At 38.7% G+C, this 24,312-nt stretch overlaps 2 protein-coding genes across 13 annotated transcripts in view; one reads left to right on the top strand and one right to left on the bottom strand.

Annotated features, from left to right (window-relative positions):
• The window catches only part of DCAF6 (DDB1 and CUL4 associated factor 6), a 130,636-nt gene extending 117,742 nt beyond the window's left edge, over positions 1 to 12,894 (bottom strand). For 4 of the 12 annotated variants that reach the window (XM_077901540.1, XM_077901539.1, XM_077901544.1 and 1 more), the window contains exon 1: positions 12,480 to 12,890. In XM_077901540.1, the coding sequence (XP_077757666.1) occupies positions 12,480 to 12,576 (97 nt within the window). In that variant the 5' untranslated portion in view covers positions 12,577 to 12,890. Of the gene's footprint in view, positions 1 to 11,278; positions 11,359 to 12,479 lie in introns of those variants that run through there. The other 8 variants (XM_077901537.1, XM_077901542.1, XM_077901538.1 and 5 more) reach the window with 6 other exon arrangements.
• Positions 12,895 to 13,349: 455 nt separating this feature from the next.
• The window catches only part of MPC2 (mitochondrial pyruvate carrier 2), a 29,586-nt gene continuing 18,623 nt past the window's right edge, over positions 13,350 to 24,312 (top strand). Inside the window, exon 1 of the mRNA XM_077901557.1 lies at positions 13,350 to 13,757. Coding sequence (XP_077757683.1) covers positions 13,649 to 13,757 — 109 coding nt within the window. The 5' untranslated portion in view covers positions 13,350 to 13,648. The remainder of the gene's footprint in view (positions 13,758 to 24,312) is intronic.

Genomic DNA, 24,312 nt, shown 5'->3' with positions numbered 1-24,312 from the left:
AGTGGTGAGATAAAACAGAAAAAGATCCCTGCACCCTAATGAGCTTATGAAAGACTATAAACAATGTGTCACCTGGTCAAAGTATTCTATGGAAAAATAAAGCAGAGAGAAGGTAAGAGAGGACTGGAAGTAGGTGATAGAGTTTTGAATCTTAAATAGGTTGGCAAACAGTGTTTAGTAAGATACCACCTATTTTTAAACACATCTCAATTTCAGAAATGTTGAAATATTTTAAAGTTCATCTTACAATGATGAAATGTGGCAGCAAAATATAAAATAAAATCAGCCTAGATGTCCATCAATAGTAGAACAATACTGCAAAAATAGAACAAATCCCTTTGAAAAAGAGAAATATGTTTCCCTTTAAAAAATGAATCATCTTTGCCAAAGAAGGACCAAAAAGCTTCATGTTTATTCAGAAGCTGTAATGAAAAGAAGTTGAATATATGACAAAGAACAATAATTAGCTAAGTAATCAGGCTGATGAGCTCTCAAATAAAATTAAATTTGATATGCTCTCTGTATACTGTCACAAGGGACAGATTTCTCTATTATTTTTTCTTGCCATTCAACATAAAGATCAAGATCTTCTTGAAGCCAAATTGTTTTCTTTCTTTCTCCTCGCTTATAACTGGTAAGCTGGCTAGGTAAAGGATGAACATGTGGGTTGAAGAATTTTCTTTTTTGTGTATGGGGGAATGCTGTATGATTCTGAAACATTGGAATAAAACAACCAACAGAAATTTAGTAAAGTATTTTCATGAATTGGCTGTACTTTATATAATTAACTTTTCAAATCTGAGTTTCAGTTTTAAAAAATGCTAACTAGTAAACAGAAAACATTAAAAAAAATTTTCTTCCTTTGGCCAACGGCAGGCTTGGCAATCCCACTGAGTTATATAATTAAGAGTTAAGAAACAGTATTCAAATTAACAACTTGATGGTAATTAAAATTCATTAAAGTGCTAAAAAAAAAAGCAACAGCAGCACCAAAAAAATTTTTCCCAAAATTTTTAAAATCTAGGTTTGAAAACAGGGCTCTAGCCATCTCTGTCTAAAGAAAATGGTGGTGGGACATGAGAATAGAAGACAAAGTAAATTCTTCTAGCAAGAACTCCTACACATGAAACCTGCACATAAAAACATGCACTGAGACATTACAGTTATGTAACAGCTCCTGAATGATATTTCTGTATGTGACTTTGGAGATCAAAATGACTGTGTTGTCCACACATCCCACTAAATGTGCTTCCAGAACAAACTAGTATAAACCTCCTTTTCCCTTTTAGTAATTAAATGCACTACCAAAAAATAGGAGCTGACAGACGCCATAAAGAACTGTAAGTTTACGAGGGTCAACTAATCTTATGGAAAAAAGACAGTCTCTTCAACAAATGGTGTTGGTAACACTGCACAGTCCCATGCAAAAGAATGACACTTGACCATTTCCTCACACCAGACACAAAAATAAACTCAAAATGGATGAAAGATCTAAACATGAGATAAGAAAATCAAAATCCTAGAGAATACAGACAAAATCCTAGAGAATACAGACAGCACTACCTCTGTGACCTTGGCCACACCAGTTTCCTGCTAGACACATCTCCAAAGGCAAGGGAAACAAAGGAAAAATGAACTATTGGGACTTCACAAGATAAAAACCTTTTGCACAACAAAGGAAATGGTCAACAAAACCAAAAGACAACCACCAGAATGGGAGAAGATATCTGCAAATGTCTTATCAGGTAAAAGGCTAGTGTCCAAAATCTATAAAGAATTTATCAAACTTACCACCCAAAGAACAAATAAACCAATCAAGAAATGGGCAGAAGACATGGACATTTCTCCAAAGAACATCTACAAATGGCCAACAGACACATGAAGGAATGCTCAACATCACTCAGCATCAGGGAAATAATACAAATCAAAACCACAATGAGATACCACCTCACACCAGTCAGAATGGTATTAAAATCAACAAATCAGGAAATGACAGATATTGGCGAGGATGCAGGGAAAGGGGAACCCTCTTATACCGTAAGTGGGAATGCAAGCTGGTGCAGCCACTCTGGGAAGCAGCATGGAGCTTCCTCAAAAAGTTGAATATAGAGCTACCCTATGACCCAGCAATTGCACTACTTGCCATCTGCAACAATGTGGATGGAACTAGAGGGTATTATGCTAAATGAAGTAAGTCAATAAAAGAAAAGTAATTATCATACGATCTCACACATATGCAGAATTTAAGAAACAAAACAGAGGAGCATAGGGGAAGAGAGGACAAAATAGAACAAGAGAAATTAGAGGGAGACAAACCATAAAAGACTCTTAATCATAGGAAACAGGATAGCTGGAGGGGACGGAGATGGGGGGATGGGATACCTGGGTGATGGGCATTAAGGAGGGCACGTGATAAAATATGCACTGTGTGTTATATAAGACTGCTGAATCACTGAACTTTACCTCTGAAACTAATATCACACTATATGTTAATTAAATCTAAATTTAAAAAATGAAAACAAAAACGAACTGTAAGTTTAAAAAACTGAGCCCCCTCAAGTTAAAATAAAAATAAACTCATACCTGTTATTAAAAACTGTGAAGTCTAGACTACTTATAAGCTAAGTACCTGCTATACCACCTCATGAATGCCTGCAGAAGACACAGGTCTCCTGAGTTAGAGGCAAAGGATTTTTTTACTCAAGCAGTGTTAAGCCTCAGGTTCACACTTGTTCCTTGTCCCCCAATTTCCACAGGAAAATACGGAGCAGTCTAGGTGAATACTGTACATTCAGTGGGTTTGAATCACAACTGGGGACCCTGAAGTGAGGGAATCCAAATTTTTTAAAATATCAAGCAAATCTGCCCAAAGAGTGACATTACTTTTGTTAGAAATAAATAAATCTGCCCTCTGCTCCAGAGAGATACTGTAACTTCCAAAGTTATTTCCTATATATCTATCACTGAAAAGATAGTCCAGAACAAAGCAGCCAGTGCTCAGCTCACAAATGTGCACAAATGCAAGAGACATGGAGAACTGTCTCACAACAATTACACAATTATTACAGGTAAATTTACCTATCCCTGTGGTTTTCTACTCAAGTCTTTCCTACAACTCATGCTGTCTCTCAGAACTCCATCACTGCTTTGACATTCTATCTTAATAGAATATAAGCTCAATAAAAGGGAAACACTCTTGTTCACCCAAGCATCCTAAATGCTTACTTAGAACAGTACCTAGGACAAAATAGGCATTCGATATACATTTGCTGAATCAATGAATAAGTAAATGGGATCATAACATTCATTCTGTTCTATAATGCTTTCCCTCAATAATACAGAGTGAACATCTTTCAATGACAGTATAGAGCTACTGCTCATTTTTAATGGCTGTATAACTTATTAAACAGCTTTGTAACTTATTTATTCACACACCTATCTCCCTTATTACACTCTGAGATATTTGAGCTAAGAAGTGTTAAACCAGGTTCAAATGCCCAACTTAGAACATACTATGCATAAGCTGGGCAAAATATAACCTCTCAGAGCCTTTGTTTACATTTCTGTAAGTTTTACATTTGATAGGAACAGATTGTCAGGAGTAAATTAATCACCATACTCAAAACTTATAGATGTGCCTGATAAGCTCTAAACTTAAGTTCTCTCCCTATGTACAGGTGGTATTGTTCTAAGTTAATACTGCCTGAAAAGAGAGGAATTTTTTTTTTTTTTTTTTTTTTTTTTTTGGTAAATGACCTCATTTAGGAGTTGAGGTAAGTTCAGTTAAGGAAAAAGAATAAGGCTGGTGATAGTGAGAGAAAGAGATAGAAAAGCACTTACACAAAATTTTTTACTTCACTCTATTGTCCTTTGAGCTCTTTGTCTTTATGCCAACCTTCCCAGTCATCTCCACATACTGCCTTCCTGAGCTGTCAGGTCTTTCCCCTGCCCCTGCATTGTCCCTGTAGCTCCCTCCTCTCCACAGGCTTTATTCTTAGAAATCATAGGTTATTGATAAATCAGTGGGCCCTTTCAAGACACATTTTTCATGACCTCAGTCTTAATTTGTCACAGCTAACTGCTATCTCCTTAAAATAATCTTCCTCTTTGGCTACTACTGCACCATAACAGCTAACCAGGAGTACTGAAAATCAAAGGGTGACAAAACTACCTTTGAGGTGAGACAGAACACAGAACTGTTTCATCTTTGACAAAGCACAAGACAAGGGGGCTACCATTAAAGTGTGTAAGAAGAAAACAGTGAAATTCAAACCGAATGCTTGAAGGCCAATTATGGGCTAGCGAGACAGTTGAGGATCTCTGAGATTATAGACAGGCAGAGTTCTTCATTCGGCCACCAGCTCTTTTCCATTAGCTTCTACCAAGAGTTCACAAGAAACATGGAAAATAGGGCAGAAGACAAGAAAGAGTCCCAGTTTGGTAGGACACAGGAATGAAACTCCACTCACTTTTCAGGCCCTTCTCTCAGGGGAAGCTAAAGTCACTGGGGAAACTCCAGACAGAAATGGCCTCAGCAAATGCCTCCTATCTCTGAGGCAGGAAACTTTCACTCTCATTTCAGGCAACGGCAACTACCCCAAGAAAGAGAGAAAAGCATATATTGCCCACATTGCCTATCCTTGAGAGAAAGGCAGGAAACTCCTCCCATCTGAAAAATAATTAACATTGTGTGTTGGCATTGAAATGTGTCAACTCACACTGAATCATATTCTCAGAATTCCTTTCCTGTATACTTCTTAGAAAGAAGTCTTTACACAAGACTGGTGGTTGGAAGTAAAGTAACAGCCATATTGACTTTCACCATCAGAAGGCTGGAGCTCCGCAGCCCTGGTGGCTCAGAGGTTTGGCACCGCCTTCAGCCCAGGGTGTGATCCTGGAGACCCAGGATGGAGTCCCACATCAGGTTCCCTGCATGGAGCCTGCTTCTCCCTCTGCCTGTGCCTCTGCCTCTCTGTGTCTCTCATGAATAAATAAATAAAATCTTAAAAAAAAAATTCAATATACCAATATGCCAAGTTAACAGAATTGATGAAAGAGAAATCATATAATCAACTTAATAGATGCAGGAAAAAAACTGACAAAATTCAGCAGCTAGTCATGACAACCATTCTCAGCAATCTAAGAAAGGAGATTTCTTCAAAGGGTGTCTACAAAAAACACATCATTAACAAGATATTTAATAGTGAAAACAAATGTTTTCGAAGATGAGGAATGAGGTAAGGATGCCCACTCTCAGTACTTCCACTCAAGATTCTGGGGCAATACTGGACAGTGCAATTAAGCATGAAAAAGGGAAAAAGAAGAAAAATAAAATACAGGTAAAAAAGGAAGAAGCAAAACTATTTTAAAATGCAGTGGTATCATCTACATAAAAATCCCCTAAATCTGCAAAAAAAAAAAAAAAAAAAGGTTGTAAGAAGTAACTGGGGTGTGTGGCTGGCTCAGTTGGTAGAGCATGCAACTCTTGATCTCTGGGTCATGAGTTCAAGCTTCATGTTAGGGGTAGACATTACAAGAAGAAGAGGAAGAGAAAGAAGAAGAAATGAGTAGGTTTAGTAAAGTTGCAGGATATAAGGCTAATAAAAAAAATCAACTAAAAAAAAAAACATCAACTATATTTCAATACACCCAAAATGAACTGGATACTGAAATTAAAAAACAATACTATCTAAAATAGTATTTAAAATATTATGGTACAAGGATAAATATAACAAAATATGAGTAAGACTGTACACTGAGAAATAGAAAACAGAGAAATGAAAGAATACATAAATAATTGAAGACAAAAATGACCATCATGTGTTGAATGTTCAATATTGTAAAGACTGTAATTCTCTGAAATAACATATAGATTCAACACAGTATCAATCAAAACCCCAATAGTCTTTTTTGCAGAAATTGACAAACTGATTCTAAAATTTACATGGGAATGAGAGATGCCTAGCTGGCTTAGTCAACAGAACATGTAACTCTTGATCTTTGGGTCAAAAGTTCAAGCCTCATAATGGAGGTGGAGTTTATTTAAAACAAAACAAAAAAAATTTACATGGAAATGAAAAGAACCCAGAATAGCCAAAATAATTTTGAACAAAGAGAACTATGTTCAAAATATTGCACTAGCTGATTTCAATATTCACTATAAAGACATGAAAAACTAGCATAAAGACAGACACCTACATCAGTGGAACATGGTAGCGATATAAATTTACATATATGGCAAATTAATTTTCAACAAAGGGGACAAGATCGTTTTTTTCACAGATGATGCTGGAACAACTGCACATTCATATGCAAAGAAATTAAAAGACCCTTACCTCACAGCACATATAAAAATTAACTCAAAATTGTTCATAGACCTAAATGTAAGAATTGAAAATAGAAAACTTCTAGGGAAAAAAAAAAAAGACAGTATAAATCTTTGTGACTTTGGATTAGGTGAAGATTCCTAAATAGACAGAAAAAGCATAAACTAAAAGACACTGTTAAAAGACAAGACGGGGCGCCTGGGTGGCTCAGTGGTTGCGCATCTGCCTTTGGCTCAGGTCATGATCCCAGGGTCCTGGGATCAGGATTGAGTCCTGCATCAGGCTCCCTGCAGGAAACCTGTTTCTCCCTCTGCCTAGGTCTCTGCCTCTGTGTCTCTCATGAATAAATAAATTTATTTTTTTAAAAAAAGAAAAAAACTGGGAGAAAAATATTTGCAAAATATGTATTCGATTAAGAGCTTGTATCAAGAATATATAAAGAATTCTTACAATATTAAGAAGGTACATCTGAACACTTAACCAAATATACGGATGGCAAATAAGCCATGAAAAGATACTCAACATCACTAATCATTAGGAATAAATCAAATGTAAATTATAATAATAATATTATTATACCCACATACCTAGAAATGCTAAAATTAGGAAGACTCAATGCCAAGTGCTGTGGGAACACAGTATGGTACAACTATTTTGGAAAACAGTCTAGCAATTTCTTATAAAGTTAAATACACTTATACAACATAGCAATCCCATTGCAGGTATTACGAAGAAATAAGAATTGAAAAGGGTCCTATTCTAGTTACTTTTCCCGAGGGTAAATAAGATTTCATTATTTATATTTTCTTTATTAGCCCACAATGTTGTTTGTTTTTTTTTAAGATTTTTATCTATTCATGAAAGACACAGAGAGGCAGAGACATAGGCAGAGGGAAAAGCAGGCTCCTCTTAGGGAGCCCCATTCGGCACTTGGTCCCAGGACCTTGGGATCACACCCTGAGCCAAAGGCAGACGCTTAACCACTGAACCATGCAGACATTCCACCAGTAGTGTTTTAAATTTTTTTTTAATCTGCTGCAAGTACTTGGTAAACCTACCCAACCTATTAACTAAGTTAATAACATTCTATTATAATTATTAAAAATACAAATGATTAGTATAGTTTTGCAAACCTCAAGCCAAGATGCATTAAATAATCTACTGGGTCAACACCCCCATTTTTAACATGATACATAACAGAAAGTAGTAACACCACCACCTCGAAAAATCTTTTATTTTAGTTGTAGGTGTGTATCACAAGTTGCCATATAAATGTATTTTTACTGTGGATCATGGTCAAACATTCTAGAAATACTGACCTAAAACACCCCTGTAATATAAATTCTATGTTACCAGTAGCTCCTATCCCTTCTAAGCACTTTCATCCTATACAAGAAGAAATGAAATCCACCATAGAGCTATTTTCCTCCTGCAGTTGCTATGATTGATGTCTTTGGTAGTCTTATCTTCAGGAATTATTCAGCTTATTCTATTACATGTATTTGTCATATTTGACAGTCATTGCTCACTACTAAAATCAGACATCTTTCAACGTTGAGATTTCAAGACTAAAGAAACAAAATACAAATATTCCACCAACTTTTCCCCAGTAGCTAACAAGGAAGCATAAATCAGAATTTACAGACTCTCATATAATATATTGTAACTTAGCAACACATGAAGAACTACATAATGTAGATGTAGTCAGTATATGTTAAAGAATAATCTAAAAGTAGGGGCGCCTGGGTGGCTAAGCCACTTAGGCATCCAACTCTTGATTTCGGCTCAGGGTCATGGGATCAAGCCCTGTGTTGGACTCCATGATCAGCACAGAGTCTGAGATTCTCTCTCTCTTCCCCTCCCCTGTGCACATTCTCTAAAATAAATAAATATTTAAAAAGAATAATCCAAATGCAAAATTATCCATTTCAATACATATTGGCTCCAATGACATTCAAACGACAAAGACTTCCTAATCCCAGTATAAAGCTATCATTGGCTACCTGCTATAGTCTGAATGGTTGTGTCCCTTCAAAAATCCCTATGTTGAAATCCTAACCTTCAAGAAGGTGGGATCTTAGAGATGTGATTAGGTTAGGATTAGTGCCCTTATAAAAGAGACCACAGAGAGTTATCACCCTCTTTCTGCCCTGTGTGGTTACAGTGAAAAGGCTATGAACCAGGAAGCTGGCCCTCCTCACAAAACCAAGATCCTGATGTGAGCACCTTACTCCCAGTCTTCCAGCCTCCAAAACTGAGAGAATAAATCTCGATTGTTTATAAACTACCCATTTTATGTTATTTTGTTACAGCAGCCCAAGCTGACCAGGACACTCCCTAATCATAGTTTAAGCATTTTATATTAAACATACTATATATCATGGCAACTCCCTAGAAAAGTTTCTTTACTCTTTTGTCAGTTAGTGTCCTTATATACAGAAGGGTTAGAAAGTATAAATTCAAGTTGTGGGCAAGTCTTTAAAATGAGAGGAATATGAATAGAAAGAGGAAACGTACAGAAACCAGTGTATTTTATAAGCAATGTTTATCTTTATAAAGCTGTGTGTGTGGGCAGCCCGGGTGGCTCAGTGGTCTAGCGCCACCTTTGGCCGGGGCGTGGTCTGGAGACCCAGGATGAGTCCCACATCAGGCTCCCTGCAAGGAGCCTGCTTCTCCCTCTGCCTGTGTGTCTGCCTCTCTCTCTCTCTCTCTCTCTGTGTGTCTCTCATGAATAAATAAATAAAATCTTTAATAGATAGATGATAGATAGATAGATAGATAGATAGATAGATAGATAGATAGATAATAAAAAGACAAATCCAGGAAGCCTGAGTGGTTCAAGGGTTGAGCGACTGCCTTTGGCTCAGGGCGTGATCCTGTAGTCCCAGGACTGAGTCCCGCATTGGGATCCCTGCATGGAGCCTGCTTCTCTCTCTGCCTCTCTCTCTCTCTCTCTCTCTCTCTCTCTCTCTATGTCTCTCATAAATAAATAAAATATTAAAAAATAAAAAGATAAATCCTACAATGAAATTTAGATCAAGCTCATAAAGATTACAATAGCTGGCCTAGCTTCTGAATCCATGGTAAACCAAACAACAATCTGTTAGTTCAGGTGACTCTTGTGAATTTGGAGATTGTAAGTGAACATATATATCGTTTTCTTCTAAATAACTTATGAAAAATTATTTATCTTCATTCCCACAACATAACAAGATGTTTTATGAACTCTAGTTTTCTTTGATAGGAGGAAAAGTAGTAATTTATCAAATTTGAAATCACCTGCAAAGCTTGAATACTGGTATTAGAAAGACACATGCTATAATGAAATAATTTGAAATGTAAACGTTACAAGAAACATCTGTCAATTTTATCTGTGAATTATTTAGCAGTAATTCATTATTAAAAATGCAAATAATGGGAATAAATTGAAAAAATAACCTACAATACTGTAAACAACCAAAATGTTTGAAGGCTCAAAATAAAAAAGGAATCTACTTTCTAAAATACTATTTTTTAAAAACTCATTGATTCAGGTACTACTAATGCGGATTTTACTATTTCCTGAATGCTAAACCAAGATTAGCACAGGGGTGTGGGAGAGTTAGATAAAATAATGGTGTAAAGAAGATCTACTAAGGTCAGGAAATTACTTCACAAACTATTTTCAAGTACTTAGAAAACCACTTTTAAAGGATGCTGTTTTGAGAATACACTATAAAGAATATATTAACACACACTTAAAACATTAAGAAACCTCATACACACACACACACATGCATGCTGATATTTGAAAATCTGTAATTCAGACTTTCTATTGATGTCAGGGAACTCTTGCTCTTCAATTTCCCTCTACCTAATGCAAACATCACACTTAAAGGAGGAAGGGAAAAAAAGGAAATGTAGAGTTTCATATTTTAACTCATATTTCATAGATACAGCTGAACTAAATGAACCAGAAAAAAACATTAATATATAAACCTATCTAAATCAGTACTTAAACAGTCCAACTAATACAGGACCAAACAAATTTACTCATGCAGAACACACAGTATTAAAATTCGTTTGGGACGCCTGCTCAGGCGTGAGCTGAGGGTGGCTCAGCGTTTGGGTGTCTGCCTTTGGCTCCGGGTATGATCCCAGAGTCCCAGGATCAAGTCCCAGGATGAGTCCCGTATCTGGCTCCCTGCATAGAGCCTGCTTCACCCTCTGCCTGTGTCTCTGCCTCTCTCTCTGTCTCTCATGAATAAATAAATAAAATCTTAAAAAAAAAAAAAAAAGGTTCGTCTTATTAAACTAAAATTAAGTTCTTTTTCAAAAAAAATTAAGAGAGGGGCAGCCTGGGTGGCTCAAGGCAGTTTGAGCACCTGCCTTCGGCCCAAGGCATGATCCTGGAGACCAGGGATGGAGTCCCATGTCAGGCTCCCTGTATGGAGCCTGCTTCACCCTCTGCCTATGTCTCTGCCTCTCTCTCTCTCTATCGTGAATAAATAAATAAACTTTAAAAAAAATTAAGAGAAATACTGCACATCTTTTTTAGGTTAATGATTTAAAAAATCACTCTCCACTAATGTTTAATTTTAAGACCACTCTAGGTTACTTATCCTAGAACAAATGCACAAGCATGTATAAGGATGTTCAGTGCAATGCCTCAGTAACAACCAAGATCTATTTCCAGAGGAAAGGTTTGAGTCTACTACTGTACTGTCATACAGTTAAACATTATGTGGTAGTTTAAAAGACTGAATAGGTCTATTTTTACTGCCTGGAAAGATCTCTAAGACCTAATGTAGAAGTAAGTTGTAAAACAAAGTTTACAAAAGGACACCATATATACAAGTTTCACAGACACACAAAAGCACACAGAACTTTGGCATTTCTGTATGTACATATGTGCTTGTAAAAATGGAAAGATAAAGGTCTGGAAAAATATTCAGGAAACAGAGAACAGTTACCTCTAAAAGTGTGTGTGTAAAACTGGAATGGGAGGGAATCACAGGGATTTCTGCTTCATTTTTATTATGTCTGTACAACGAGAATGTATTCATATGTCACTTGAGACACTAAAAAACAAGAATAAGAAAAAAAAAATGCTTGCTCAGTTCTCTCAAATCATTTACAAACCAGAACCGTTAGGTGTAAGGAGATTTCATTTTCTTCTACCGACTTGAAGGCAAAAACCAAATGTCATCAACAGTACTTCCTTAGCAGAAAGTGACAAAACTGGAAAGAAAAACGTTTTAAATGTCTTACCGACAAATAAAAAAGAACAAAGTGGCGCTGGAGAGACGGCAGAGGAAGAAACCAAAAAAGACCCTTAACTCAAAACGTCCACTTTCAAGATCCTGGACTGTTTGAGCTAGCTCAGCTTGACCCAGAATCCTCATATAACCAATTTACCCAAAACGGGGGAAAAAAAAAAAAAAAAAAAAAAGTGGAATACTGTTCCCTCAAGTATTGAAGGTTGTTTTTAGAAAGCTTAACTAAGAAACCGTAAATGCCAAGTGTGTTTTACAGGGGTGGGAAGAGGAACATGAAACCCTACACCTCCTGAAAGCGGTCAAAACGAACTGAAGAGCACAGGGGAACCGGGGAAGCGCGCGGGGGTGGGGAGAGCTCGGCTATCACTTTTGGGCTTTGGCTGGGCGCCGCACCACAGTTTACGCCGAGTCCGTGTGGTGCACGAAGTCCCTCAAGGTGGCCACCGCGCCGCGGCCGACACCCCAGCCCTCCGAAGACTGAGGGGAGGCGAGTGCTGTCAACAAAAACTTAGTCCTTCGGCGGAGCGGGGAGAGCGCTGGAGGGGAGCACAAGCGCCAACTTTGGCTCCAAACGAAGCAGCTCCGGGAGGCTGGGCAAGTCTTCTCCCGAACCGCACTCCACACGCGCCCCCAACACCTTTCCCGGCCAGTAGCGTCTGCCGCCCACCCGGCCCCCTGAGGGAAACCCAGCAAGGGCGGCGGCCGGCAGCACGCAAGGGGGCTTGGCCGTGGGAGGACACCCGCACCGGGGGCGCCAGCCAACGTCCACCCAGCACCCCGGGGTCTCCGGGGCGGCCCCGCCGAGGCGCTTCCCCACCAACAGCCCCCGCGGCGCGGCCCCCTCCCCCCCTCTGGGCGGCGACCTCAGCGCCTCCGCCCCCGGGCCCCCGCTCACCCAGGTAGCGGCTCCGCAGCCGGGACGGGTCCTCCAGCCCGAGGGACCTTTTCCTCACGTCCCACAACAGGTGTGGGCAGGAGCCACCCCGAGACATGGCTCTGCCGGGCCGGGGTAGAAGGGGAGACCACCGCGTGGGGGAGGGGAGAAGGGGGAGGGGACACCGCGGATCAACACCCGAGCCGCACCGGCACCATCCGCGCGCCGGGCCTCGCGGGCGCTGCGAGTTAGATGGCGGCGGCGCCCTCGCCCCCGAAGCCCGGCCGCGCCCGGGCCGGAGCTCGCCTCATACTCTCCTTCTCAGACTACCCAGAACATCCAGAGATCAGCAACAGTCCCCTCCCTCGGCCCCCCTCCGACAGGAGGAGGAGGAGGCGGAGGCGGCCGCGACTCCTCCCTCTCCTCGTTCTCGACACCCTCCCTTCCAAGCGCTTCTCGCGAGATGACGACCACCCCCGGGGCTGACGCTCGTCTGCGCCACGGCTGACGAGCAGAACCCTAGGAAAGTGGGTTCTGTAGCTAACTCCTTGATTCTCTACGGATAAGTGAGGCATAGAGAGAGGAGGAGCTGAGATGTGAGGTCTCTCAGTCACAAGGCTCATTCCAAGGGAAGCAAGAGCGTTGTGCGGCGTCATCTTTAGTTGGGGCACTGAAGGCCCGGAAAGCCCATTTTAACTGCGGGCTCTCTTAAAGCGGAGGGGGATTAGAGCCCGTGCAGCTTCACTTTCCCTTCTCCAACATGGCCTCGAGGGCAGGAAGGAGAAATTGGAGGTTCGCGCTGGACCCCGCCCGCACCACGAGGCGGGCCAATCACCGTGGGGCGGCCGTGCTTGCGCAGGCGCGCTGCCGCCGGGGCGCCGGGTTGGCGTGGGGAGGCAGTCCTCCAGGCACCTGTTGCCATGACTCCTCCTCCTCCTGGGCAGCGGGAGTGAAGGAGGCGGGCCCGGGGCGGGCCGTCGCTGTATCTCCGCCCCCTCAGTGCTTTCCTGGGTTCTCGCCACCCCTGTGGTTCGCAGGGGGCAGCCTGAGCCGCGGGAAGGGCAACCTCGGAGAGAGGAGGACGCTAGGCGCTGTGGCAGGAGAAAGTGACGAGTGCCCTTCGTTGTCATCCAGGGAGCAGCACGCGGCCGCTCTCCCTCCCGACCGCCCACGACCACTCGTCCGCAGAGATGTCAGCCGCTGGCGCCCGGGGCCTTCGGGCCACCTACCACCGGGTCCTGGATAAAGTGGAGCTCCTGCTGCCGGAGAAATTGAGGCCGCTGTACAACCACCCGGCAGGTAACAGACCCGGAATAGCTCTCAGCGAGACCTTCACTCCCCCCCCCCCCCCGTCGGAAATAGACCTTTAGCGGCCACGGACAACTCCGCCGCTGGAGGTATCGCCCGCAGCCCCAACTACTTCCCTTCAAGCGAGCCCGGTCTCACTTTCCCGTCCTCCCTGCTTTTCACTTTATCTCCTCCAACATCTCTCGTTAAACCTGAGATTATCGATTCTGTGCCCTTCGCGACCTTTGCTGCACCCCATCCCTTAGGCACGACCCACACCCCGGCCCGGGCCTCTGGGTTTGAGCCTTCTCGCTTCCCGCGGCCACAGATCGGCCTGGGCCCCCACGAGATTCTCATTCTCTCCCCTTATCCTCCACGAGTACTGGTGTATATTGATCCACGCGGATCTTGTCGCACCGGTTTGGAGTAAAGGTCACACTTCCCTCAGCTCCAGCTGGCCGAGGCCTGCAGATGCGTTACCCGGGTTTCCGAGTCAGTGTCATACCTAGTCCCATAGATCCAGTTTGTTGAAGGCTGTCCTTTCTGACTGATTCTCCCTAGACTTTTTCATGTGGGCAGACCCGGATTTAATTCTGTTGTGCCTCTTACTATGTAGCTGTGACCTTGGGCGAAATCCTAGATAGTTTAGTCCCTGTAAAATCTGCTCAGTGTGAGAATTAAAGATAACATGCGTTTGAGTCTTCATAAATGCCTAACAAGTGTTAGCTCTCACTTGTCCTGCTGGAAAACACTGTTCTTGTGGCTGAAAAAAAAAATAGTATAAGAAACTGGAAGATCCCAATCCTTCCAACTCTTCAAGACCTAGAGTTTTGTTACCTCTTCTATAAAACGGGCGGTAATATTACTTGGCTGGTAACTAAAACCCGAGGTACTGAGGTCTATTTCAAGCTTAAAATTTAGTGAATGAGAAAATATGTTACAAATTGAAAGATTGAAGTGCACCCCAAAAGTGACTCTTTTTTCCTTCCTCTGCAGTTGGCATCGTTAGGAAAGTTGTCTTTTCTCCACACGTTTGACTAGGAAGGAGCTCTCTGGAGTCTGAGATGGTTCCTGACTCTGATTTCCAGTTTGATAATGAAATGATGAATAGTATAATACTTTACTAAAATACAAAATAAATATTATACTTAAGTATTATATTGTTTACTGCAGTATCATACCCATTATAAAATTAGTCTTTAGGAAATTTATTTAGTTTATTTGCCTTTTAGGTTTTTTTAACCCTCAGTTTTTTTGGAATTGTGCTGTGTTTGGTGACAAAGATTTTCAGGAGGGAGAGTTGAGCAATGCTTCTGTAGTAATCTGGGTTTTAGAGTCAACTGAATTCTATAGAGTCAACTTTGACCCTCTTCAGCTTTGTATTTGGGCTGTAGGATAAAGACAGGGCAGAGGAGGATCATTTTAAACTACTTTAATACAGAAGTGGAGGTTAGTTTTATAGTGATCTTTTCTGGGGTCTTGGCTTTAACCACTTATAATTATTGCTTTAGTCATCTTTGAGAATCAAGAGGATTTACCTTTCATTTGTAGACTGTGCACTTCATCTGGGTATTCTTGGATTAGTTCAGTTATTGTAACCCCATTTTCAGAGTAGGGGAAGGAGAATAGGCTCTGTATGGCTTCAGAGCCTGTTCTGCTTTTAAGGTTTAAATCTTGGCTATGTGACCTTGATCTTAAAGCCCCCAAGCCTTATTTTTCTGATTTATAAAATGGGGATAGTAATTATTATCATTTAAGGATTGTTGTGAAAATTAAATGATATAATGGCTATAAAACATTTAGCAAAGTGATTGCACTTAGACTCAAAAAATGTTAGTGCCCTCTCATCTAAGCTTTTAACCAACATACACAGTAAGAATATCTATCCCTGCAAAATTATTTATGATTAAAAAGTTGTAGCCACACCAATGTAGAAATGGAGAAGCATGAAAAATATTACTGTTAATTCATTAGTATTGAATAAAATCTGAGGAAATGCTAATTATTGCTCCAAGAGTCATCAGAGTGACTATTCAAGGTTTTTGTGTACTATTTTGCATAATAGTATGTTATTGAATCCTCATTTAAACATTAGTTTAAATTCACATAAGTTCACAATATACAATGATATGCAAGACTAGGATATTAACAGATATCATACACTGAATTCTAAATATCTGAGATATAATTTTGTCACTGGCAGAATGTCTGGTAAGGCGGCAAAAATATGTCTTTATATATACTAGGGTTATAGCACTGTTATATGTGTCATATATTATTATATCATAATGGTATATATTATAGTAACCTTGCCGCCATCATCATTCATGTATGTTGTTCCTGGTACATTATGATCTACCTCTATAAAGTAAGAATAGAGTTCTAATCAAATGTATGTCCTAACAAGTTCACTTCTCATAAGGTATATCACTCTCCACTACCACCTCCTGACTGTAAAAAATATGACTCTACACTAACCAGCAGTATAGCTCCATTCCAGGTATTTGTCAGAGAAATAACCTTGAAGTCATGTTGCCCAGTGTTTACTTAAAAGCTTAGTTGAGGGAGAGAAACATTGTTAGTGAAGGCATGTCATTCCTTTGTATATTTATGAGTTCCAAAATAGGGTGAATTGTCCCGAAGTATGCACAAAATGAAACATTGGAATGTAGAAAGAAAACAGTACAACTTCTGTTAATGTGTACTATTATTTTATCCTTTTAAGTTTTCTATTCTGTATATATCTTATAATATAAAAATAAATTAGTCTAGTTATATATATATTTATATGGAGAACACAGTTGAGTTCTGTGGAGTCAACATATGTACATATATATGTATATAAATTATATGTATAGTTTATAAATACATACAATTTATATGTAGGGGATGTATGCTCAAAAAAAAAGGAGGAGGGACGCCTGGGTGGCTCAGAGGTCGAGCATCTGCCTTTGTCTCAGGTTGTGATCCTGGGTCTGGAGATCGAGTCCCACATCGGGCTCCCTGCAAGGAACCTGCTTCTCAAGGAGAGCCCGATTTGGGACTCAATCCTGACATTCCAGGACCATGCCCTGAGCTGAAGGCAGGTGCTCACCCACTGAGTCCTCCAGGTGCCCCTAAATAAATAAAATCTTAAAAAAAAAAAAAAACTTTTTTTATCTTTTTTTTAATGATAGAGTCCAATATTCAAAAGTAGTTAGGAGACCAAGAATCCAAAAACTATCCTACAGGTGGTCTAAAGGTATAAACTTCCAGTTACAAAATAAATAAGTTTGGGGGATATAATGTACAATATGATGACTGTAGTTAACAATACCATACTATGTATTTGAAAACTGCTAAGAGAGTACATCTTAAAAGTTCTTATGACAAGAAAAAAAAATGAAGTGAGGCAACTGATGTTAACTGAATTTATTGTAGTAATAATTTTGTAGTTAAATATATATCAAATCATTATGTTGTACATCTTAAACTAATACAATGTTATATGTCAATTATCTCAGTGAATCTGGGGGAAATAAAATGATAATAAAAATAAATAAAAACTATCCTTCAACTAAGTCGGCCCAGAAAAGAGGTTTCTGAGCCATATCATTCTTTGTACCTCACCATCGCTTTGCTTTTCTTGAGTTACATTTTGGCTTAAGTGAGATCTTTTGAAAAAATAGTTCTGTGAAATCAGTTGCAGTGCTTAGTGTGCTGTTGCTGAGACTGTCATTCTCTCTACATTACATGGTATTCTTCCTCTGAAGGATCACAGGAGTTACTTTAAGATCTTAATAGCAGTAATTCTTGTATTTCTCCTAGGTAAGAGAATTGTTTTTTCCCTTTTTATCTTAAACACCTAAAGAATATGTTTTTAAATATAAACAGGGCCACCTGTGTGGCCCAGTTGGTTAAGTGTGTGACTCTTGATTTTGGCTCAGGTGTGATCTTAGGGTGGTGAGATCGAGATCCAGGTTCCATGGCTCCACCTGGAGTCTGCCTGAGATTCTCTCCCTCTGACCCTCCCCTCACTGGAGCTTGATAACTCACTCTCTCTCTCTCTCTCTCTCTCTCGTTCTCTGTGTCAAATAAAATCTTTAAAAATAAAATAAAACAGGGATCCCTGGGTGGCGCAGCGGTTTGGCGCCTGCCTTTGGCCCAGGGCGCGATCCTGGAGACCCAGGATTGAGTCCCACGTCGGGCTCCCGGTGCATGGAGCCTGCTTCTCCCTCTGCCTGTGTCTCTGCCTGCCTCTCTCTCTCTCTCTCTCTCTCTCTCTCTGTGTGACTATCATAAATAAGTAAAAATTTTAAAAAAAAGAAAATATTTACAAAAATAAATAAATAAATAAATAAATAAATAAATAAATAAATAAAAATAAAACATACTAAATGAACCCATGTTAGCAGTGTTCATAAGGGAATATCGTTAAGGGAAAATTCAGAGTTAAATACTAAGGGAAATAGTGTTATATGAGACAGTCTAATAAACCTTAGTTCACTGTACATATTATTTTATTACATGTAAATAAAGCCAAATGTAGATCAAGTAAATAAACAGTGTAGATGCCCACATAGTTATGAATTAACATAGTTCTTTAGCATTTCTGTTAGAACAGTTTATTTTCTTGCTTCAGCAATTATTTGAAGAATTTTAATGACAGTCTATGATAGATATATAGGTATTTTAGATATCTAGATTATATTACATATCATATCTAATATATATTATGTTTATATATACATACCCTTAAAATTAAAGAATAAGAACCAAAGTGGAAAGTTGGGATTTTACATACAACTGTGAGATACTGATGAAAAGTAAGATATCTTTAAACCAGTAGCTACCAAGAATGTTGAATTATTCAATATTTATTGAGGGCATACTGTGTATTAGATACTGTTCTGGCACTTGTAATGTTAGTGAATAAAATAAAAATCCTTACTCAGAGATTTTGTATTTTCAGAAGAGATCATAAAAGGAATATGATCCAGCTGTAGCTGTTTAGTTTGATACTTTATATAACTTTTGTCCATTAACCTGATTTTAAACTAATTTTAAGAAATTAAGACTATTTATGCATCACCTAGTTTAATTCAACAGATACACCAAAGGAGAAGCAAGCCCTAAGGAAAGTTATAAATAATTTGACATTTCAAAGTCATTCAAGAATATTAATTTTGGTTTTAAGAGAGTATGAAAATGTTTAAGGTATGGTATGACATAGTAGAAGAGGAAGATCAAAGAGATATATGTTCTTGTCCTTGCTCTATCTGGAACTACCTGAGGATAAGACAGATTACTTAACATCTAAGTGCCTTTCTTTTTCATCTGTTAAAATAAGGAAGATTGGATTTTCCTTAAGGTCCTTTTCAGCTATAATAATCTTCAATTTGGTATTTTTACTAGAGCTTTTCTTAGTTTTTAGAGTTTTTAAGAAACTCAGGTCTCATTGGGGAAAACTATGTAATAATTGTTAAGTTAGGATTTAGGTGTCTTAGTTTTTAATCCTTGCTGTGCTATGTATTTGATTCAGGTAATTCCACACTAGAGAAACAGTCTGAAAGGGAAAGGAAGAGGAAGTGAAAAGCATTCAATGAGAAACATTATTTTTCACATTGACTCATAGTAAGCATCTCAACACAATACTTGTGTGTGTGCTTGTTTGCATGTGTATAAAGTTTTTCTAAGAAGAAAATCCTTCCTAGGTAGAATCATACATACAATATATGTGCTGCTGAAGCGAGCACTGAATCATACATGCAATAAATGACACACTTCCTGGGTAGAATTTTTTTTTCCCCTGGGTAGAATTTATATGATATTTCATGAACAGTAATTCCTCTCAGATAAGGAAATTAGGAAGTAAATGTATGTCATTATTTTATCAACAGGTTCATCAGAATTTTTCAAGACCATTAGATTTGTTAATTTGTTTGAAAATGTATGTCTCTTAAATATTTGTTTATTTGTTTATGATATTCTCTTGCAGAATTTCTCAAATTCTGCTGTGAAAGTTTGAACCTTCAATCAACTTCACGTTTAAAATGAGACAAACCTGGGAAGCCTGGGTGGCTCAGCGATTGAGCGCCTGCCTTCGGCCCAAGGCATAATCCTGGAGTCCGTCCTAGGATCGAGTCCCATAACTGGGCTCCCTGCTCAGCGGGAAGCCTGCTTCTTCCTCTCCCTCTGCCTGCCGTTCCCCCTGCTGTGCATATATATATATTCTTTAATTCTTCTTTGATATTTCCAAATTGTCAGCATTTGAGGCCTTTTTTAACTTCCGAGAGTGGACTTCTAAGAAACAAGATTAAAATATGTTAATTAACTGTTAATTTTTTATCTAAAAGAATGCACATTTATTAATTTTTTTAAATGGTTGTTTTAAGCTACTAAGTTTGTTTGTTTATTTATTTATTTATGAAATAGAGAGAGGCAGAGTCACTGGCAGAGGGAGAAGCAGGCTTCCTGCAAGGAGCCTGATGCAGGACTCGATTTGGGATCCCAGGATCACGCCCTGAGTTGAAGGCAGACGCTCAACCACTGAGCCACCCAGGTGTCCCTTTTTTTTCTTTAAGATTTTATTTATTTATTCATGAGAGACACAGAGAGAGAGGGGCAGAGACATAGGCAGAGGGAGAAGCAGTCTCCATGAAGGGAGCCCGATGTGGCACTTGATCCCGAGACTTCAGGATCATGCCCTGAGCTGAAGGCAGATACTTAACTACTGAGCCACCCAGGCATCCCAAGAATGCACATTTATGTTTGGTGGGGACACATTTCCCTCATCTTGGACTCTAAATTAAATTTAAGAGGTGATTTTTATTCAGTATATTTTCAGCCGTTCAAAGTTTCTACCTATTGAAATTTTTTACTCATTGTAATAAATGTTAGATACTCTGTTTATATTTCTGATTATCTTGATTTTAAGGTATTCTAATCCATTCAGGTGTCGTAGTTATCTCATTTTTTTCTCTCTTTTGTAAGAATAGCTGTATCATTGTATGAACTTGTTTTTACCATGTCTAGAAAGACAGTTGTCTTCTCATTATTTGATACTTATTTCCAAATACTTTGTTTTGTCAAAATTTTATGTTTTAGAAATGTTAGAGTAAGTTGAAATGTTTCCTCATTACCATTTCCACTATTGATTCCTGTTTTCAGGAAAACAACCTCTGTACCTGAATTCATACATGTCGAAATATACTTGACTTTTTTACTCTTAAGGTAGAAAATGATTAGTAAGATAGAATGGAAAAGCAAACTAAAATAAGTTTTCTTTAAAATTTTTTGTTAGTCCATTGTATGATGACAGGTATTGCTAAACTGCTGGGTTCCTTTTCTTAACAATGAAGAAAATTTGTTTCTTTGCATTTATAGATTATTTGTGTCACTCTGATGCATCCTCAGATATCTCAGAAATATTAAAAATTTAGAATGTCTTGGGACGCCTGGGTAGCTCAACGATTGAGCATCTGCCTTTGGCTCAGGTTGTGATCCTGGGGTCCTGGGATTGAGTCCTGCATCGGACTCCCTGCAGGGAGCCTGCTTCTCCCTCTACCTGTGTCTCTGCCTCTCTGTGTCTCTTGTGAATAAATAAATAAAATCTTCAAAAACAAATTTAGAATGTTTTATAATACATATTTTCTAATGATATTTTTAAATTCAGTGCTTAGCAGTTATTAAAATAATTGAAGGTTTGTTTTATAATTTAAAATTATTGGGCAGCCCCCGTGGCACGGTGGTTTAACGCCGCCTGCAGCCTGGGGTGTGATCGTGGAAACTCGGGATCGAGTCCCACATCCGGCTTCCTGCGTGGAGCCTGCTTCTCCCTATGCCTGTGTCTCTACCTCTCTCTCTGTGTCTCTATGAATAAAAAAAAATTAAAATAAAAAAAATATAAAAAATTTAAAATTACTCACTAACTAAAATATTTATACCTCTCTTGGTCCAGGTTCTAGCAACCATAATTACATGTTCGTAGGGTTTTTTTTTTTTTTTTTTTTTCTGTTTGGTTTGGTTGTAAGGGAAAGGAACAGGAAATATTTTTAAATTATCATTTTGGCTTGAGGCAGTTGAGTAAATTAGTTACCAGGCAAACACTTACTGAAAAGCTCTACTGTTCGTAAACTCTGAAGGATCAAATATTTAAGCTCATAAAGGAACCAGAACCTAGAGGCATTGTTCAGGAAACAATTTGGAGGATAGCAGAGGAGGAAGCATCAGTTTTGAAATAGGAAGAGAGAAGTTGGCTGAGAAGTTCAAAGCCAGAGACCAAAACAATGTGCTGACTTACCCTTGAGTGATGAAGCCACGCCTCCTGTAGGGATTAAAAAGTAAACTTAGTAATTGATACTGCATATGACCCAGAGACTTTGTATATGGCGAAGAAAAATAAGACAGGTGTGCTGTAATAGGAATCTCAGAAACTCAAGCTAAATAAAATAACTAGACAGTTTGAAAAGATTGACCTATAAGATCAAGTGCGTTATGGCATCAGACTTAGAGGAGATTTTCCGGAGCCAGAGAGGAAAGTGTCATGGTCTAAGAGTGGAGTAACTAATAAGTGAAAATCTGGTACAACCTTGATGTAAAGGGAACTTGATGTCCATGGAGATGAGTAAATAGCAGATTCTACCCTTCAGGATGAAGCAGTGTCAAGACATATCTGGTCAAACCAAAAATTTGCATGTCTATGCTTAACACCTGTCCTGGACATAGTTAATTCAATTCAGTTCTGTTCACAAATATTATTTGTTAAGGAAAACTAAGAAACAGGCCTTGTCTTCATCTTGTCTAGTTCATGTGACAGATGCATAAATAAATCATTTTAATTGTTAAGCACAGAAAACAATAGACAATATACAGGCTGCTTTGGGTGTTTAGAGAAGGTGCATCTAATGTAACCTGGAGATGTTAAGGCTTCCTTGAGGAGATGAAATCTAAGATACGTTTTTGAAGGATATTAGGAGTTAGCCAGATGAAGACAAGTCAGAATATTGGGATATTCTAAGTATAAACTAAGATTTAGAGTCATTAAATGGCAGGAAACTTAGTTGCATGCTTGTCAATCCATCTAGGCTAGGGTTTCTTACCCTTGCTCTGTTGACATTTTGGGGGCTAGGTGATTACTTGTTGTGGGAGGCTGTCCTGTGCATTGTAGAATGTTTAACAGCCTGCCTGGCCTGTACCCAGCAAGCATCAGTAACAGCAGCAGCAGCACCGCTGCAGTTGTGACAACTACAGATGTCTCCAGACATTACTAAATGTGCCCTAGGAGGCAATATCACCTCTGGTTGAGAACCAGTGGACCTGGTCTAAAATTTAATTAAATTAGGATTTGAAATTTATATTCTGGAACTCAGTGCATTCATGTTTTCTTTTTATATTTCTTTAGCCCACTAAAAATTTCTTTTGAAATTCCAACCTAGTCTTAACCAAAGAAAGGACATTGTTTCCGTATCTTGTTCAAGATATAGAAGAGGGGATCGTTATATGGCTAGAGTTCTGAGTGTAATGTTTGCTCTGATCAGTACAGTACAAAGCTTAGAACTGGATAAAAGATAAGTTCAGTAACCCAGAAACTGAGTATATAGAGATTTTTTACTCAGTTATAAGAATGTCAAAATTTAGAACTCCTCAATAGCTTTAATTCTCCCAGGAGCGGTTTCAGCACTGTGTCCACTTTTGCACTACAACTTAAAATATTGAAAAACTTGAAAGTACATGGGAAGATGACTAGCTGTCCAATCTATGTGAGAAAATGTTTAGCATTATAATTGTTTTGGCTCACAAGGAAAGAGAGTCTATGCCATGATCTTCTAGAGTTTGAAAATTGAGAAAATATGACAGATTGCAGTATAACTTTAGGGTTAGGTTTAAATATTCTAGAAAATCAGCAAACTTACTTAAAAACTCTTTTTTGACTATAAGCCAGACTTTCAATATTTAAGTGTCAGACTGATAAAAATTCTGATTTTAAAGGATTTTTCAATTGTTTGCCTATGTATATACACACACATACTTATATACTTGTGTACATATTTATATATCACAGTTTAAGTCTAAACTCCAGTTAATATAAACTGCTTCCAACTGTGCTGGCTAGCTCTTATTTTTATTCAACATTAGGTGGTAGGGCTGCAAGTATGAATACTTTTTAGCCACTAGCTTCAAGGAGGTAATAATTTTGATAGGTAAATGGATATACAACTAACTATAGTCGATTATTTACACTATAGTAGATTTTTAGATCTCTGTATAAAAATCACATTTATGATTAATGTAATTGATTAATGAATTTAGTAGCTGTAAGAACAATGTGAATTAGTTTGGAGGGATAAAAAAATATCAATGACTAAGCTGAGTTGTAGAAGATAGTCCAAAATGTGTAACATTGCCATCACTTAATGCTAAAGGCAGGCAATAATTTGTGTGATACTTTGGTAGAACTACTTAATAAGCATAAGTTATAGAGAAAGCAGATGCCATTTTTACATTTTTCAAATTTCTCTCCTTAGGGTTAAGATTAACCAATTAGTTTCCTAAGTTTTTATTTTTTTATTTTTAAAGATTTTGTTTA

Source organism: Canis aureus, chromosome 6 (assembly GCF_053574225.1).
Source record: "Canis aureus isolate CA01 chromosome 6, VMU_Caureus_v.1.0, whole genome shotgun sequence".
NCBI lineage: Eukaryota > Metazoa > Chordata > Mammalia > Carnivora > Canidae > Canis > Canis aureus.
This window is presented reverse-complemented; position numbering and strand designations above follow the sequence as displayed.